This window comes from Mandrillus leucophaeus, unplaced genomic scaffold, assembly GCF_000951045.1.
Source record: "Mandrillus leucophaeus isolate KB7577 unplaced genomic scaffold, Mleu.le_1.0 Scaffold397, whole genome shotgun sequence".
Taxonomy (NCBI): domain Eukaryota; kingdom Metazoa; phylum Chordata; class Mammalia; order Primates; family Cercopithecidae; genus Mandrillus; species Mandrillus leucophaeus.
Window position 1 is genome coordinate 3,244,678 of NW_012104220.1, and position 19,731 is coordinate 3,264,408.

The 19,731-nt window shown below is 39.2% G+C and overlaps 1 protein-coding gene across 1 annotated transcript; it reads left to right on the plus strand.

The window, feature by feature from the left end:
- Positions 1 to 7,721: 7,721 nt before the first annotated feature.
- DNTTIP2 (deoxynucleotidyltransferase, terminal, interacting protein 2) lies at positions 7,722 to 19,462 on the plus strand. Its single transcript, XM_011991510.1, has 7 exons — positions 7,722 to 7,845; positions 9,055 to 10,652; positions 13,445 to 13,583; positions 15,988 to 16,083; positions 16,971 to 17,135; positions 18,420 to 18,529; positions 19,296 to 19,462. Exons 1-7 carry the CDS (start codon positions 7,774 to 7,776, stop codon positions 19,387 to 19,389), a joined length of 2,274 nt encoding a protein of 757 aa, XP_011846900.1. The 5' UTR covers positions 7,722 to 7,773; the 3' UTR covers positions 19,390 to 19,462.
- Positions 19,463 to 19,731: the final 269 nt, after the last annotated feature.

A 19,731-nucleotide genomic window follows, 5' to 3' on the forward strand; every position in this document is an offset into this window, starting at 1 on the left:
ATGGAATTTTTTAATAAGTTTTTTATTTTACCTCTGTACTCATGATTTTCTATTACTGAATAATCTTTTAAAACACTGATTTTTAAAGCTTTATATATAAGCTTTCTAAGCTGATGTTCACATCTTTTTTTCATGAACTATCAGAATATAGTGAACACTTTTCAAATGTTTAAGGACTTAATGTTTAAAAAGCCATAAAATAGAGTGGTAATACTACCAAATAATTAAAACTGAAAGCTAAGTTATCAATAGTTTATATAACAGATGTTTTCTGAGGAGATGTGAATCCAGTGTGACCAAGGTAAAAAAAGTTTATATAAGTGTTTTTTTTCCAGTAAATATGAAAAAAAAAAAAAAGCTGTAGCTTGTTTATTACATTTCCAGAATACACTGGAGCCTTACTGTAACACAATGTACTGTAATTTGGAATTTGTTCTGTTACGAGTCTATCTTGAATTCCCATCCATGAAACTGTAGTCACCAAAAGCAGCAAGTATTTTCACATGATATAAAAGACCATATTGTGCTAGTATGTTAATAGAATATCCATTTAGGGATGGCCATTGCTAGAACTTGAATCACAAATAATAGCTAATAATTATTCACTTTTCAAAAAAGATCATTTGGATAGCAGCTATGTATAAAATGGAAAATAAAAAATTATTCTGTTTTGCATGAATAGTTCAGACTTTCCCATACCAGAGCCAAGTAGTAACTAAAATTAGGATCTTAATTTTCAATGATAAAAGGTCTAAGGCTTATTTAATTATGCTCCTTTAACATTGTCTTTCTAGATTTTTCAGCCAGTATTTTCAATATTTGGGAATGTAAACAATTGATATATTTATTGTATGTTGGCTAGAAGTTCATCCTTCTGCAAAATATGCATTCGGAGAAATGTGAAGCTTGTTTTAATGAGGATTTAAACCATTTGTGTCATTTATGTTTTCATATTCAAATACACCAACTTAAAATTCGGAACCTATTTTTTTCATCATTAACTTCCTATGTTACCAGAACGTAAACCTTTTTCCTGTAAAGTTGGCAATAGGATATGGCAGTTTTGTTTTTGAAAAATATGTAACATGACTTTAATATTTTTATAGTTTTCAGAATTAGAAACATAGGAAGGGAAAATGTTTTAATTAGATAAGTCAACTTTTTATGTGTCAGTAGTGGTGTACTATAATAGCCAATTATAAAGCATTATTACATATTTATAATAATTTTTAATATTACCTACATTATGAATTTAACCAAAATAAAGTGTGAGTTGTATATTTTTAATTGGGTTTTTTCAATAACTGGAAGCATCCGGAAGTATTATATTGATTTTTGAACCATCTGAACTCAAACTAAGTATGATTTGAAAATAAATTAATAATTTAAAAACATCCAAATCATAAAGCTATTTATGCATTCATTCATTCCACAAAGATTTATTGAATGCCTGCTATGTGTTAGGCACTGTGCTACAGATGGACACAGATGAAAAATAACTCCTATCTTCAAGGAACATATGGTATATTTGGGGGGAAAGGGAGGAATCTGTATATGAATAAGAGCAATAAAAGGCTGCCTCTGTTGGCTGGGCGCAGTGACTCACACCTATAATTCCAGCACTTTAGGAAGCTGAGGCGGGCAGATCACTTGAGGCCAGAAGTTCGAGACTGGCCTGGCCAACATGGTGAACCCTGTCGCTACTAAAAATACAAAAATTATTCGGGCATGGTGGTACATGCTTGTAATCCCAGCTACTTGGGAGACTGAGGGACAAGAATCACTTGAACCTAGGAGGTGGAGGTTGCAGTGAGCCAAGATCGCACCACTGCATTCCAGCCTGGGTGACAGAGCCAGACTCTGTCCCAAAAAAAAAAAGAAAAAAAAAAAAAGGCCAGGCACGGTGGCTCACACCTGTAATCCCAGCACTTTGGGAGGCCGAGGCAGGTGGATCAAGAGGTCGGGGGATCGAGACCATCCTGACCAACATGGTGAAACCCCCCTCTCTACTAAAAATACAAAAATTAGCTGGGCGTAGTGGCGTGTGCCTGTAGTCCCAGCTACTCAGGAGGCTGAGGCAGGAGAATCACTTGAACCAGGGAGTGAGAGGTTGCAGTGAGCCAAGATCGCACCACTGCATTACAGCCTAGCGACACAGCAAGACTCCGTCTCAAAAAAAAAAAAAAAAAAAAAAAAAGCTGTATCTGTTGATAGAAGTAATGAAAAGGATTGGGGCATGTGGAAGGAAGTGGGACTGAGTAGCAGGTTAAGGATAAGAAAGACTTTCCTGAAGAAATTAGCTTTAGAATAGGGTCAGATGACAAGGTGTGGTGGGCATTCTGGGCAGAAACCCTTGTTTGCCTGGTTTGTAAATATGCCCTTATTGAATGATGGAGCAGTTAATATGTAAACTTTAGAAGTTCAAGGAAAATACCTTCAAAAGCTTATTCTTATAGAAAGGAATGGCTTCTGTTGAGACAAAAGTAGGTTAGGTTTGGAAAAGTCACATGTTACAAAAAGATGAAAACTTGCTATCTCCTCTGACTATATCAGGATATGGTAATATGCAGTTCCACTACCAGAGAAGTCAACAAAAGCTTTAACATGTTTCCTCAGCAATGACTAAATGTGTAAAATGTCATGTAAGATTTTGATGTGTCTGCTGGTCCATTATTTTAAGGTTCATGTTTTACAATGAATATTACTTACTTTCATTCTTTTCCCTCTTTGCTCACTGTTGATTCTTGCATTCTATTCCTTTTAAGTTCACTTTTTTTTTTTTTTTTTTGAGACAGGGATCTCACTCTATTTCTTAGGCTGGTGTACTATGGCATGATCATGGCTCACTGCAGCCTCAACCTCCCAAGCTTAAGCCATCCTCCCATCTCAGCCTCCCAAGTAGCTGGGACTACAGACATGCACCACCACACCTGGCTAATTTTTATTTTTGTAGAGACAGAATCTCGCTATGTTGCCCAGGCTGGTCTTGAACTCTTGGACTCAAGTGATCCTCTCACCTCAGCCTCCCAAAGTGCTGGGATTACAGGCATGAGACACAGCACCTAGCCTCCTTAGTAATTCTTTACCAAAGGTCTTTAGGGACAGTAAACTTTCTAGATCCTGTTTGTCTGAAATGTCTGTATTTGCATTCAATCTTTGTTTTTTTGTTTTTGTTTTATAGAGATCAGTTTTCATTATGTTACCCAGGTTGGAGTACAGTGGTTATTCACAGGTGTGATCATCGCATACTACAGCACAGAACTCCAGAACTAAACAATCCTCCTGCTCCAGCCTCCCAAGTTGCTGGGACTACAGGCACATGCCACCACACCCAGCTTAGTTTGCACTCACTCTTAAATGATCATTTGACATTACAGAATTCTAAAAGTCCCCAAACACAATATTGAAAACCAGATACAACCCAAATGTCTATCAACAGCTGAATGGATAAATCCATTGTTGTATAGTCATACAATGAAATACCACTCAGCAATAAAAAAGAATGAACTACTGGTATACACAGTAACATGGATGAATTACAAAAACACTACGCTGAGTGAAAGAAGCTAGACATGAGTATATACTGTATTATTTCTTTTTTCAAGACGAGGTCTCACTCTCACCCAGGCTGGAGTGCAGTGGCATGATCATGGCTCACTGCAGCCTCAACCTCTTGGGCTCCAGTGATCCTCCCACCTCAGCCTCCCAAGTACCTGGGACTACTGGTGCATGCCACCATACCTGGCTAATTTATACATATTTTGTAGAGATGGGGTTTTGTTATGTTGCCCAGGCTGGTCTCAAACTCCTGGGCACAAATGATCCTGCCTCCTCAACCTCCCAAAGTGCTGGGATTACAGGTATGAGCCTCTGTACCCAGCCTGTATTATTTACTTTACTTGAAATTTTAGGAGAGACGAAGTTAATCTATAACTACTAGTTATCTATTGTTGCATCTGGATGACTGGAGGACTGCAGTCTCACCTGAAGGCTGGATTGAGGGTCGGTTTCTAAGCTCACTTGTGTAGTTGTTGGCAGGACTCAGTGCCTCACACATTGTCAGACTGAGTTCCTTAATTCTTCACTGGGTGTAGGCCAGAGGCCTCCTTTACTCAGTTCCTTGCCACAGTGTTCTCTCCAAAGGACAGTTTACAACATAGAGCTAGCTTCCTACAGAGTGAATGATTGAGAGACAGCAAGATAGAAGCCAGCCTTTTGTTAACCTAATCCTGAAAGTGACATCCATCATTTTTGTCATATTGGTTTCATTAGAAGTCACTAAGTCCAGCCCACATTCAAAGGTTTGAAGACCAGAAAATGGGATCAGTGGACCATCTTACAGGTCAAACTTAATTTTAATAGTAATGTTTTTTTTGTTTGTTTGTTTGTTTGTTTGAGACGGAGTCTCGCTCTGTCGCCCAGGCTGGAGTGCAGTGGCCGGATGTCAGCTCACTGCAAGCTCCGCCTCCCGGGTTTACGCCATTCTCCTGCCTCAGCCTCCTGAGTAGCTGGGACTACAGGCACCCGCCACCTCGCCCGGCTAGTTTTTTTGTATTTTTTAGTAGAGACGGGGTTTCACTATGTTAGCCAGGATGGTCTCGATCTCCTGACCTCGTGATCCGCCTGTCTCGGCCTCCCAAAGTGCTGGGATTACAGGCTTGAGCCACCGCGCCCGGCCTAATAGTAATGTTTTACATGTAAAAATGCAGAATGACCATAAATAGTATGTATTTTTAGAAGGCTCATGCACTAAAACTGTCATCTTTTGGTTAATGCCTAATATTCCAGGGAGCTTTGACCTTTCAGTTTAAGGATTTAATTAATAAAATATAGATTATTTAAGGTAAATTTCCTTTTGGGCCTGAGTAATAGTATTGGTTACCATTAAAAAATGTGGGAGTTGGGGCATTGACCCCCCTGCACAGTTGAAAATCCACAGATAACTTTTGACTCCCCCAAAACTTAACTACTAATAGCCTACTATTGACCAGAAGCCTTGCAGATAACTAGTTAATACATATTTTATATGTTGTATATATTATATATTGCATTCTTACAATAAACTAGAGAAAAGAAAATTTTAAGAGAATCATAAGGAAAATATATTTACTATTCAGTGGAAGTGGATCATCATAAAGGTCTTCATCCTTGTCTTCATGTTAAGTAAGCTGAGGAGGAAGAGGAGGGGTTAGTCTTTCTGTCCAGTGGTGGTGGAGGCAGAAGAAAATCACTGCATAAGTGGAACCTCCCAGTTCAAACCCGTGTTTTTCAAGGGTCAACTGTATTGTATATACTATATTTACCTAAAATTAGATATACTGTATTTGCCCTAAATCCACTTCAGATAAAGAAGATAGGCAAAGAATAGGGCAAATCTGGTAAGCCCATGTAAAAACACTTTTTTTTGCCTATGGTAGATTTGTTGATAGACCAGCTCAATCTTCTTATATTATGAATATGTACTGACAATTTTCATATCTTATGTTTGTTTCTTGACCTTAGATTATATATGAGTTTGTTTTTTCCTTTTTCTTTTTCTTTACTTGAAAGGGCCATACTTGCAAGTGAATATTAGACATTGAATGATTTTCTAATATTCTCTCCAATTTTCTACACCTACTTCTGTCATCTTAATTTCTATTTCCATGCATTTGCTCACATTAAAGTTGTGGAGATTAAATGAGTGAATACATGTAAAGCATGTAACTAGTATCCAGCAGATATTAAGTGGCCAATACTATTATGATTGATGCTGCTATTCTTTGATGCTTTGATCTCCGCAGCCTACATCCAATTGGTTCACTTTCCTTCTACACAATTTGTCTCCTCTTCAAATCTAGCCTTTCTCTTCTGTTCATCTTCTTACATAATCTCACTGCTACTTGGCCCTACTAAAATTTATTTTTGCTCTTCACCACGTTTGCCACAAAAGTTGATCTAAACCATTTCCATTCTTCTGAGATGTATCACCTACTTCTTTTGGATAGATAATAACAGAGGCTATTATCTATCCAAAATCTTCTCTTCTTCACTCCACTTGAACATACTTGCATTCACATTCTCCTCTCTGTTTCAAGTATCAACTCTTCCCTCCTGCCTCAAAGGAGGGTGCATTCTTTTCTGGCTACAGCCACATCTGTTTATTATCCAGTCCTTCAGTTAGCATTAGGCTGGGCTGCAAATAGAAAAATCTGTAAGTAACAGTGGCTTTTAACAAGGTGTTTTCCTCAGGTGAAAAATCTAGAAGACTCTTGAGGGCTCCTAGGGCAGCTCCACGAGTTGATTTTTCCATCTCACTGCTATGCCATCTCTAAAGCATGCCTTCATCCTTATGGCACAAACTTGCTGCCTGAAAACTAGTGAACCCAACTTTCCAGGAAGTAAAATGCGCTTTAAAAGGCCACGAGGGCCTGGCGAGGTGGTTTACGCCTGTAATCCCAGCACTGTAATCCCAGCACTTTGAGAGGCCGAGGCAGGCGAATCACCTGAGGTCAGGGGTTCAAGACCAGCCTGCCCAACATAGTGAAACCCCGTCTCTACTAAAACTACAAAAAAAAATTAGCCGGGAATGGTGGCGGGCGCCTGTAATCTCAGCTACTCCGGAGGCTGAAGCAGGAGGATCGCTTGAACCCGGGAGGCGGAGGTTGCAGTGACCCAAGATTGCGCCATTGCACTCCAGCCTGGGCAACAGAGCAAGACTGCGTCTCCAAAAAAAAAAAAAAAAAAAGCCAGGGACAGCCTCCTCTCTTTTAGATGCCGTCCCTAAAGACATGCACACAATTTATACCTAATTGGCTAAAACGTAGTCACGTAGCCACATTTGGCTGCAAGGGAGACTATAAAATAAGCAATTTAAGCTGGGAAGCAGTGTGTCCACCGAAGTCTGTGTTCTGTGACTTTAAATAAAAAATTGATTTTCTGTTATAAAGAAGTAGAGACTAGGTTTGGTGAGGCACTCATCCATCGTTTCTCACCTCCAACAATAATTTGCGTTTACTTATTTTTTCAATCCCCCATCCCCTCAAATAGTTCTCTACCTTTTATCCCAAAAGATAACCAAAAAAACCTCTTGATTCTGGTCATTCTCTTCCTTTCACTGCAACAACAATAACAACAAAACCTTATTCCTCTCCTTTACAATTTCTTTAACTTTTTTTCTTTTCTGCTATTCCCAATCCCTAAACACCATCTCACGTTTAGATTATATAGCTTTCTACTTTGTCTCCGAGTTCCTGTGGGCACCTTATATCCCTTTTACCTCAACCAAGTCCTTAAATTTTATTTTATTTATATTTAGCGTCACAAATAATACACGAGTAAATATTGCCTTTTTTTAAAAAAAGTACAAATACCTCAAACGTCTCCCTTGGATACACCAAGGGCTACATTAAGCTCTTTAGAACACAGAAATGAAAGAACGCCTCCCGGGTTCAAATGATTCTACTGAACAAATGAACGGATAGCCTGTCGGTGCGTTTTTACAATTCATGTGAACCCGTACGCTAAGGCCCTCTGTCACTGCGGGCTTCGCTGCCCCCATGAAGGTCTTTGCCAGCAAAAATCTGGCTTGTCTTCTACAGCTCTGAAGTGCACACTTAAACCCAAGCCCGTTGTCTCTGACCGCCCTAGCCTGACCTGGCTGGGCGAAGGCAGGGATGAGATTCTCGCGAGCTCTCGGATCTTCGCGGAAAACGCGCTCGAGACAGTTCTCTGACGCATTTCCGGAGCGCCAGGGAAGAGGGAAGTAGTGGTGGTCGTGGGGGAGCCGGAAAGATGGTGGTTACCAGATCCGCACGGGCTAAGGCCAGCATCCAAGCCGCGTCGGCTGAAAGTTCCGGACAGAAGGTAGGAAATCCAGTCTTTCCTACTTCTCCCCGCTTCGCAGAGCGGCGCTCAGGCAGGCGGGGCGGCGCAAGGGTCCGCTTAAGGGTGCGGACTGCCAACAGAGGACCCCAGCTTGCCGCGCGCTTGGGTTTCCCAGGCCCCGTGCTAAGACTGTCACGAAAACTAGCCCTCACCACTGTCTTTTAAGGCAGTTTTTAGTATGGAAGAGAGGTTAGATAACTTTCTTTGGGTCGTTCAACTCCTTAATGCAGAAGCATAGTTCAAGCTTTTTAAACCATACTGTTAACACGGTACCAAGGAGGGTTAATTTCGGCCACCATGCACAATCCCCATTTAGGGGAACTGGAAAAAAAGCTTCGTTTTCACGTGGGGAGGCTGGCAGCTGTCCAGCGTTACCTCCTTAAGGCATGAGGAGGGCTGTGGTGTCGTCACTTGGTGACTCTTAGTGGCGTCAGTCGGCTGTCTCATTCTGACTCTGCGATGCAGGGAACGGAGCGGCGGCGATTTTTTCCTTACGTAAAGGTAAGGGCGGCTGATTCCATCATTGTGTTCCTAAACACATCGTTGTTCAGAGTTAATATTCCTTTTCTCCCCCTCCTATAGGTGGGTCAGAATGTTCGTCTACCCATTATATTTGACTTTAAACAGAAAAATTTTAATTGTTCTGCTTCTGAAGTTACATCTAGGAAGGATGAGGCAAGTGAAGTAAATGCAGGGTTGGATCCAGTGTTTAAATTTTGATTTTTTTTTTTTTTTTTTTATTCGGAGTCTTGCTCTGTCGCCCAGGCTAGAGTGCAGTGCCCAGGCTGGAGCCGCGACCTTGTCTCACTGCAACTTCTGCCTCCCGGGTTCCAACAATTCTCCTGCTCCAGGCTCCCGAGTAGCTGGGATTACAGGTGCGCACCAACACGCCCGGCTAATTTTTTTACTTTTAGTAGAGACGGGGTGTCACCATATTGGCCAAGCTGTCTGGAACTCCTGACTTCGTGATCCACCCGCCTCGGCCTCCCAAAGTGCTGGGATTACAGGCGTGAGCCACTGCGCCCTGCCAAATTTTGATTTTTTAAAAATCATGAGTTGGGCGGGTTTTGTTTTTTGTTTTAAAGGTAATCTTGTTTACTGGGTTTTAGCTTTTGGGGTCAGTACTTCATTTGCTTTGCCTTTGTTCCAGCCCTACCTAATTTACAGTATGTTTTCTCTGGTTTGCAGAGTTCTGCTGCTAATGGGATTCAAGCGCATCCAGAAAGTAGTACTGGATCTGATGCCCGAACTACTGCTGAATCACAGACCACTGGGAAACAAAGTTCAATCCCTAGAACTCCTAAAGCTAGAAAGAGGAAGAGCAGAACTACAAGCTCACTACCAAAGGGTACTGAACCATCTACGGATGGAGAGACCTCTGAGGCAGAGTCAAATTATTCTTCTGTGTCTGAGCACCATGATACCATTTTAAGGGTAACTAGGAGAAGGCAGATCTTAATTGCATGCTCCCCAGCGTCCAGTGTTAGGAAAAAGCCAAAAGTAACTCCAACAAAGGAGTCTTACACTGAAGAAATAGTCTCTGAAGCAGAATCTCATGTTTCAGGTATTTCTAGAATTGTGCTTCCCACAGAAAAAACGACAGGAACCAGAAGAGGTAAGGCTGAATCTCTGACAGATCCAAGCCAAGAATCTCATACAGAAGCTATATCTGTTGCTGAGACATCAAGCTCAGACATTTCATTCTCTGAAATTGCAACTAGAAAAACCAGGAGTATGCAGAGGAAATTAAAGGCACAAACTGAAAAGAAAGATAGTAAGATTGTACCAGGAAATGAGAAACAGATCGTGGGCACACCTGTGAATTCAGAGGATTCAGATACCAGACCAACTTCCCATTTACAAGCAAGATCTCTTTCTGAGATAAATAAGCCAAATTTCTATAATAATGACTTCGATGATGATTCCTCCCACAGAAGTTCAGAAAATATATTAACAGTGCAAGAACAGGCCAATGTTGAATCTCTTAAAGAAACAAAACAAAATTGTAAGGATTTGAATGAAGATGCCAATGGAATAACAGATGAGGGGAAAGAAATTAATGAGAAAAGTTCTCAGCTGAAGAATCTTTCTGAACTTCAGGACACTAGCCTTCAACAGTTACTTTCTCAGCGACATTCAACCCCCCAAAATAAAAATGCTGTATCAGTGCACTCTAATCTGAACTCTGAGGCTGTAATGAAATCATTAACTCAAACATTTGCAACTGTGGAAGTAGGCAGATGGAATGACAAGAAAAAAAGCCCCATAAAAGCAAGTGACCTGACAGAGTTTGGTGATTGTGGTGGTAGTGATGATGAAGAAGAGTCCACAGTTATAAGTGTCAGTGAAGACATGAACAGTGAAGGGAATGTAGATTTTGAATGTGATACCAGACTATACACGTCTGCGCCCAACACATCTCAGGGTAAAGATAATTCTGTCTTATTAGTTCTCAGCAGTGATGAAAGCCAACAGTCTGAAAACAGTGAGAATGAAGAGGATACTTTATGTTTTGTTGAAAATAGTGGCCAAAGGGAGTCATTAAGTGGAGACACAGAAAGTCTGTCATGTGACAATGCATTGTTTGTAATTGACACAACTCCTGGAATGAGTGCTGATAAAAATTTTTACTTGGAAGAGGAAGACAAAGCAAGTGAGGTTGCCACTGAGGAAGAAAAAGAAGAGGAAGAGGGTGAAAAAAGTGAAGAAGATTCATCAGACCATGACAAAAATGAAGATGAGTGTAGTGATGAAGAAGACTTACTAAATAGCACAAAGGCTAAACTGTAAGTTTTTCCTTTATAAGTTTTTGATACATGTATTTCAAGTGGTTACTATAAAAATATGAAATGTTAGCCTGGGGAATGAGAAAATCACTGCCTTGGGTTCTTCATGGAATAGCTCTTCTATCCAGCATTTCCCTTGTCTTTTTGGATACCTATTTTAGTCATATTTTTCCCAGCAGTCATAACTAAAAGTGCTCGTTTTGGTGACATTAGAAATCAATCTGTTGGATGAAGTGACTCATGCCTATAATCCTAGCACTTTGTGAGGCTGAGGCAGGAGGATCATTTGAGCCCAAGCAGGTGTTTGAGATCAGCGTGGGCAATATAGGGAGACCCCATCTCTACACAAAAAATTTTTTTAATTAGCCATGTGTGGTGCCCTGTGTGCCTGTGGTCCCAGCTACTTGGGAAGCTGAGGTGGGAGGATTGCTTGAGTCCTGGAGATTGAGGCTGCAGTGAGCCATGGTTGTCCCACTGCACTCCAGCCTGGGCAATAGAGGGAGATGTTGTCTCAAAAAAAAAAAAAAAAAAAGGACATCATATGTTAATATTTTTGTATGTGATAAGAGCAGTAAGTGACTCATGCCTGTAATCTCAGCACCTTGGGAGGCCAAGGCAGGTGGATCGCTTGAGCCCTGGAGTTCAAGACTGGCTTGGGCAACATGGGAAAAACCCATCTCTACCCAAAAAAATAAAAATAAAAAAGCTGGGCATGGTGGAAAGCACCTGTGGTCCCAGCTACTGGGGAGGCTGAGGTGGGAGGATCACTTACTTGAGCTCAGGAGGCAGAGGTTGCAGTGAGCTGAGATCGCACCACAGCACTCCAGCATGGGTGACAGTGAGACCCTGTCTCCAAAAAAAAAAAAAAGAATATGTACTCTCTTCTGCCTGCATTCTTTCACTCAGAATATTGTTTCTGTAATTCATCCATGTTACTGTATATACCAGTAGTTCATTCTTTTTTATTGCTGAGTGGTATTCCATTGTATGACTATACAACAGTGAATTTATCCATTCAAGTAATGATAGACATTCAGGTTGTATCCTGAATGTCTATCAGTATTGTGAGTATTTTTCAATATTGTGAGTATTTGAGAACTTAAAGTTCCATAATGTCAAATGATCATTTAAGATTGAGTGCAAACTTACTTTGGGAGGCTGAGGTGGGTGTATCACCTGAGGTCAGGAGTTCGAGACTATCCTGGCTGCTGGGCGTGGTGGTGGGCACCTGTAATCCCAGCTGTTTAGGAGGCTGAGGCAGGAGAATTGCTTGAACCCAGGAGGTGGAGGTTGCAGTGAGCCAAGGTCATGCCATTGCACTCCAGCCCGGGCAACAGAGCAAAACTTGGTCTCAAAAAAAAAAAAAAAAAAAGATTGAGTGCAAACTAAGCTGGATATGGTGTCATGTGCCTGTAGTTCCAGCCAGGGGACTACATACATACATTCAGGGTTGAGAATTACTGCACAAGAATGATTTCACTTTCCAGTAGAGGTTGATTATGCTTTCACCTACTCAGAGTGTATGGATAATTAGGGAGGAAAGTTACTGTCAGTCCAAGTGTACTTGCTTAAAAAGGACCCTTCCATAATATAAAGTAGAAATTATTACATAAATATAGCAGGAGCCCGGGTCAACTCTAGAAGATCCCAATTCAGTAGGTCTAGGGTATGATATTTGTATTTTTAAAACACTCCTGTGGGATGGATGCTCATTGCTGTTCGAGACTCACTTTAGAGATACTAGCAAATGCCCTTAGTCACCCAGGAAAAAACATTTAAGTTTTGATAACTTGGAAGTTTAAGAACCTGCCTTTCTCATTAGTTTTAGAAATGAAGATGTGTACATTTATTAACTCACTACCTATATATGAAGTTGAATCATCAGGTATATTCTCTCCTTTTCTGTAATTTATAAAATCTCTTTATGAAATCTATTGGTATTTTATATGACCTTAATCTTCTTTTTTTGTTGTTGAGACAGAGTCTTGCTTTGTCACCCAGGCTGGAATGCAGTGATGCAATCTCGGCTTACTGCAACCCCAGTCTCCTGGGTTCAAGAGATTCTCCTGCCTCACCCTCCCTAGTAGCTGGGATTATAGGCGTGCACCACCACACCTGGCTAATTTTTTGTATTTTTAGTAGAGATGGGGTTTCACCATTTTGGCCAGGCTGGTCTTGAACTCTTGACCTCAAGTGATCCTGCCGCCTCGGCCTCTCAAAGTGCTGGGATTACAGGCATGAACCTCCGCGCCTGGCCTGCCTTAATCTTCTCTAAGAAAATCTGGAGAATAAATTTGGGTATGTTCCCCCAAAACCTTTTTGGTTTAATTCATTGTGCATCCAGAGTTTCTTCTAAATGACTTTACTAGATTGAAAATATCTATTTACAGGAGTTTAAGACCAGTTTGGGCAACATATTGAGACTCTGTCTCTACAAAAAAAAAGAAAAGAAAAAATGAGCCAGGTGTGGGGTGCGTACCTGTAGTCCCAGCCACCCAGGGAAGTTGACGCGGGAGGATCACTTGAGTCCCAAGAGTTCAAGGCTGCAGTGGTCACCACTGCACTCCATCCTGGGCAACAGTGAGACCCTGTCTCAAAAAATAAAATAAAATGATGAAAAATTTATTTATTTAGAGTTTTTTCAGGAATTCCTTGTAAAAATAATATGCTTTTTTTTCTTCATCGTGGACAATACAAGGCAAGAGAAGAATAAGTGATTTTTTAAAATGCGATCTTACTTGTTTCCATTTTGATTTAATTACTTGATCTTTAAGTCATGATTTCTTTTTCAGTCTAAAGTTGACAAGCAGCAGCATAGACCCTGGTCTGAGTATCAAGCAGTTGGGTGGTTTGTATATTAATTTCAATGCAGATAAACTACAGTCTAACAAGAGAACCCTAACACAGATCAAGGAGAAAAAGAAAAATGAGGTAAGTTAATTGTGCTGTTAGGTTTTCACAGAACTAACCAATCACTTTTAGAAATTAGTCCTTGGTAAAAGATTTAATTTTCCTACAGTGAAACCACATTGGTGTAATGTGTTAGTTTTTTCCTTCTCTAAAAGAGTCATTTCTTTTTACAATAAAATCCTATCTGTGAATGATAATGCTTTAAAATAAATCAATACGGAGTCAGTGTTCCTCATCTTACACCCACCAGTTATGATCCCAGGGGTTTTGTTTTCTTCCCTTTTCTTGCTATACTTTTAGTTCTTAAATTCTTAACTAATGTAGACTCTGTTGAGAATCTGAAAGCTGTGAATGCCTGCCTCTTCCACCAGGAAAAAAATACACATGTGCATATAAACATTTTACATATAATTTCAGAAGGAATTACTGTTAGGGTAACCTTACCCAAACCCTTAGCTTTAGCCAACACCTTACACTGCTTTCTCCTAAATCTGTATTTTCCAGCTTTGATGCCTCTTACTTGCACTTTCAGACCTTTAAATCCAAGTGTCTGTTTGTTCATTTAGATGTCCTCAGGCACTTGACCTCACTAATTCCCCTTTCCCTGCCTGAACCAGGAATCCTCTTTTTGTATTCTCTCTTCTGGCTAATGAAACCAAAATCTCTTTTCCTTTTGTAGTCAGTCGCCAAGCCTCTAGGGGAAGACTTTTTCTTCGCCTCCTTTTTAAGCCACTGTCACCAGTTAGTACAGGCCTTTGTTTCTCATCTAGACTACCCCAGTGGCTTCCTTTTTGATCTTGTTTTCATCATCTTCTTCAAGCCATCCTCTGTACTTCTAGATTTCTCTGTCTAAAAACACAAATTCGGCTGGGCAAGGTAACTCACATCTATAATCCCAGCACTTTAGGAGGCTAAGGCAGGAGAATTGCTTAAGCCCAGGAGTTTGAGACCAACCTGGGCCATATAGCGAGACCACATGTCTCCTCCCTGCCCCAAAAAACACACCACACACAGATGTGACATAGTATTATCTTAAATCCTTCAAGGTACCTTTCTACCCCACCCAACTGTCATCTGCTCTATTCTTGCCACTGAAGACTACTGTAGTTGCCTGAACTTACCCTGCTTTTTCCCAAGCAAGTGCAAAAATAATTGATCGTTGCCCTTGGAGAACATTTTACCTTCAGTCCTTCCTCACAGCCCCTCTGTGTTTCCATAACTTCTAGCATAGATCTGATTCATTATTGATCATGTGATATGTTAACTTATCATCTTTTCTTTATATTCCTAAAACAGGGTTTTTCAGTCTCAGCACTACTGATGTTTTGGGCTGCATAATTTGTTGTGAAATGTTCTGTACATTGTCAGATGTTTAATGGCATCCGTATCTTTTACCCACTAGATGTCAGTAGTATTCTTCCTTGTCATCACCACCAAAAATGTCTCCAGACATTGCCAAATGCTCCCAATTGAGAATCACTGTCCTTGAGCCTAGTACAGCACTTGAAACGCAGCAAACTCTCAATCATTTGTTAAGTAAATATCATGCCCCCTTTTATGAGGGATAGGAAAGCCTAGACGACTACCTATACCACACAGAAACTTCTAGGCCTGAACCTGAATTGGGTGGCTGACAGTTAATTTCTGAGTTGATCATTTCAAATGTCAGTCCCAAATTAATGCTTTTAGTATATTCCTGTAAACTATTTTGAGGGCTACAGAGCAGTCTTATTTGGTTCTTGTACTGAGAAAAATACTAATTAAGCTGAGGTCCTTTAATCACACAGAGCTTTAGGAGAATATAATCATACTAGTCAAGTAACAGAAGTACAGAAATCATTTAGGAAAAGATAAACAGATTTGACTGCACAAATTTATTTATCTATTTTGGAGAAATGGGGTTTTCCTATGTTACCCAGGCTAGTCTTGAACTCTTGGCTTTAAGTGATTGTTCTACCTTGGCCTCCTAAATAGTTGGGATTATAGGTGTGAGCCACTGTGCCTGGCCTTTTTTTTTCTTTCTTCTTTTTTCTTTTTTTTGGGGCCTGGGTGCGGGGAGACAAGGTCTCACTCTGTCATCCAGGCTGGAGTGAGTGGCACAGTCATAGCTTGCTGCAGCCTCAGGCTCCTGGACTCAAGTGATCCTTCTGCCTTAGCGTCCTGAGTAGCTGGGACTACAGGTGTGTGCCACCATGCCCAACTAATTTTTTTACAGTCAGGGTCTTGCTATGTTGACTAAGATGGTCTAAAACTCCTGGCCTCAAGTGATCCTCCTCCCTTAGCCTCCTCAGAGCACTGGGATTATAGGTGTGGGCCACTTTGCCAGGCTGACTAAAAATTTTAAAACTTATATATAAGTTTAAACTGTTGAAAAACTTATATAACATTCTGACATTATTTTAAAACCAATTTTATATTTTTATAGCTTCTGCAGAAAGCTGTCATTACACCTGATTTTGAAAAAAACCACTGTGTTCCACCATATAGTGAATCAAAGTATCAACTTCAGAAAAAACGCAGAGTAAGTACAGTGACTTAATTAAAATGCTTGGATATGTTTAACTATATATTTTCAACTTATACAACATAACTGCACAATTAAACTGTATCGTTGGTCTATATATTAGTCCAAAGAAAATAATTACAGATTTCTAAGGGCTGTAAAATGTAGCACCATAAACACATTATGTATAGATTTTCACATCTTTGCAGCCACAATGGTGCATATATAAGTAGAGTTTTGTTTTTTTTTTTTTTTTAACATATATAGATAGATTGCTTCTATCTGCCATTTCAACTAGTTATCCAGAGAGCTTGGAGGAAAGTTGAGGATGGTACTCTAATAATGTTACTAATATGGAGCACTCTGGCACATGGTAGGCACTAACTAAATATTTGTTGTATGAATGAAACAAAATTAAGTAACTTGCTAGGAGTTTTCAAAAGAATAGTAGTTTTTTGTTTTATTATAGAAACAAAAGTTTCTGGATCCTTGTATGAGTGGCCTTCTGAGACTCCTGGGTGACTGAATAAAAATGTTTACATATAAGCTCTAGAAATGAAGGTGTTTTTGTACATTCTCTTACTGCATATAATCTGTTTTAGACAATAAAAATTGAAGTTGTGTGTTATTCTCCCAGCAAGTCAGCAGTTACTCTTTGAGACAGAAAATAGATTTTACGGAGCCCTCATTTATGAAACTGATAATCCTGTGCCTAATTTAGCAGAGAAGTCACTTTTTGTGATTTAATTCCTTTTATTTCTATGATTCTGGACATAAGTGCTTTCAGTAAAGCAACTATTTGTTTTTAATTCACAAAATTTTCTGTATGTGTTACTTCAGGGGAAATGAATTATAATGTATACTCTTAGTTGTTAGAATGTTTATTTTTGAAATCATAATTTCAGGAAGAACGACAAAAAACAGCAGGGGATGGCTGGTTTGGTATGAAAGCTCCAGAAATGACAAATGAACTGAAAAATGATCTCAAAGCACTGAAGATGAGAGCCAGCATGGACCCAAAAAGATTTTACAAGAAAAATGATAGAGATGGCTTCCCCAAGTACTTCCAGGTATGAAGCAAAGAGAATAGTGATGATCTGTGATTTTTAGTTTGGAAAGCACTACAGTGATCTTTAAAATTTACTCCTGAAATAGAGGATATTTCCATTGTGCATGCCTAATGTATGGACCATATCTGCATAGGCCATATAATAATGGCCATAACTCAATTCAGCCACTAACTTTTAATTTGATCACATTAGGGAGATCGTGTTACAAATGGTTACCAGGTCAGCTAAAACTTGCTGAACCTATAAAGTTCCCTATGTGAATATATGAATAGTACTAGCCTAACAGCAAGAGTCCATACAGGATGGAGGGGTAAAGAGGGTATCGTGTACTAATCCAAGGTGGTTTTTAAAATGTTTTCATCTGTTCAGATGTTACACCTCTGCTCAGAAACATTCAGTGATGAATTATGACATAGGATTGAGTCTGTATCCCTTCATTTAGCCATTAATAATCCATACCCAAACGAGTTCACCTGCCTTTTGTCATATAGCCCAACAAATTCCAACACACTTAGCTACTCAGTCTTGTCAGAACGTGTACATACCAGTCCCTGCATTATTTGACTTTGCATATCCATGGTTCTCGTTTACTTGGTGAAATTTTACCCATATAAATTCAAGCTAAATTGTCATTCTTTGTTAAATCTTCCTTACCTCTCTTAGGTACAGTTGGTCACTTTGTCTTCAGAGCATCTGTAGTGTTTTGTTTAGCACATGTTATGCTTTAATATTTTAGTTACTTTTTTGTGGAGCTTCCTTAAGACTGTGGGCTCCTCACTGCAGGAACCAGATGTTGTCTTCGTTTCCCTAACATGTAAGACAGTGCCTGGTGCATAGTAATCACTGTAAATTTTATTTAGTTGAGTGTATGAACAGATACAGAATGATCACTAAGTAGGCTAAGCTGGCAGCCTTTGTGATGACCTAGGAAACAAAATAGGTATGTAGTAGAATTTATGTGTCTAATTCATTGATTTGGGAAATTAGAACAAAAAGTATATATTATCTGTTCCACTTTTCTCCTTTAGTTACACTATGTATCATGAATTTAGTGTTTAGCAAAGAAATTTTGGATCTACTATAAACTACTGAAGAAACATAAGTAGTAGCACCAGTGTGTTTTTTTTTTTGCTTTAAATAAGTGGCAAAATTTACATTACTATTAGTGTAATGTAAGCTTGTTCTTTCCATTCCTTTCTCTAAATATAATTAGAGCTACACTGAAGTGTGAAAGCATCTTGGCACTCAGGTAGCACATGACTTATTTCAATAAATTGTTCACAGATTGGAACCATTGTTGACAATCCAGCTGATTTCTACCATTCACGAATTCCCAAGAAGCAAAGGAAAAGAACTATTGTGGAAGAACTGCTGGCTGATTCTGAGTTCAGAAGGTAAAGGAATTTGTATTTATTTTATAATATGTAGACTTTGCTTTAAAATATGTATAAACTTATAAAATTTCAGATAATTTAACTCATTTAAAATAATCCATAACGTACTAACATGTATTTTTATGAAAAATAATTTAGTGCAAATCTCTCTAATGTATGGTTTAACTAAAGACAGGGGCTCATACCTGCTTCTGCAGATACCACACATCACGTAGCCCCTGGAAAACACGACACTCATGAGAGAATGAGGGTGAAAAACGCAATTAATGCCTTAGTATTCTTGAGAAAATAGTTTTTACCTAATGAATTCCTTGAAAGGGTCTATTCCACAGACCACACTTTGAAAACCATTGGTCAGTTCTAAGAAATATATCATACTGTGGATTTTCAGGTTAAGTGTGTTTTGCTCTAGTCCTGATTTTTTTTTTTTTTTTTGCTCTAGTCCTGATTTTTGTGTTTTTATCCATCAAAAATGTTTAAAGCATTTGATACAGCCTGGTAGGTGGATATAGTGCATATATAGATGATATATGGATATAGATGATATATGGATATATGGATAGATAGATAGATGGATATAGTGCATATAGTAGGAAAGTCTTCCAACTACAGTTGCCATTTTTTCTCCCTAGATTGCAAGCAAGCGCTATGAAGTCAGAGACTACACTTGTCTTGTCCACTAATCCATTCCCAACTTTTACCCCAAGATTATATTAACTTCTAATGTCTGATATATCAAACATAAAGTTCTGATTTTTCTTTTCAGATACAACCGAAGGAAGTACTTAGAGATCATGGCTGAAAAAGCAGCAAATGCAGCAGGAAAAAAGTTCCGAAAGAAGAAGAAATTTCGCAATTAAGATTTACCAAGCAAACTGCCACATTTTACATCGCCCCTTTATTTACTTATTAAAGGCGTTTTGAAAACTAACACCATCATCTAAATTAATTTACCGTAGACTGGCCCTGTTTGTACAGGAATTTCTATTTGGAAAAAGTTGATTTGAGAATCGATTTCATGCCCTTAGAAAATAGGGGTGTCTAAAAGACCCACCCTGGTGTAGACTCTTTAAGGGAAAAAAGGAAAAAGAATCTCAACTATTTTAAGATAGCTGATGGTTTGTAAAGTTTTCAATGCTTAAAGAAAATTTAAAAGATAGGATAAATTTTGCTAACATGTTCAAAGAACTTTAAAAAAATGA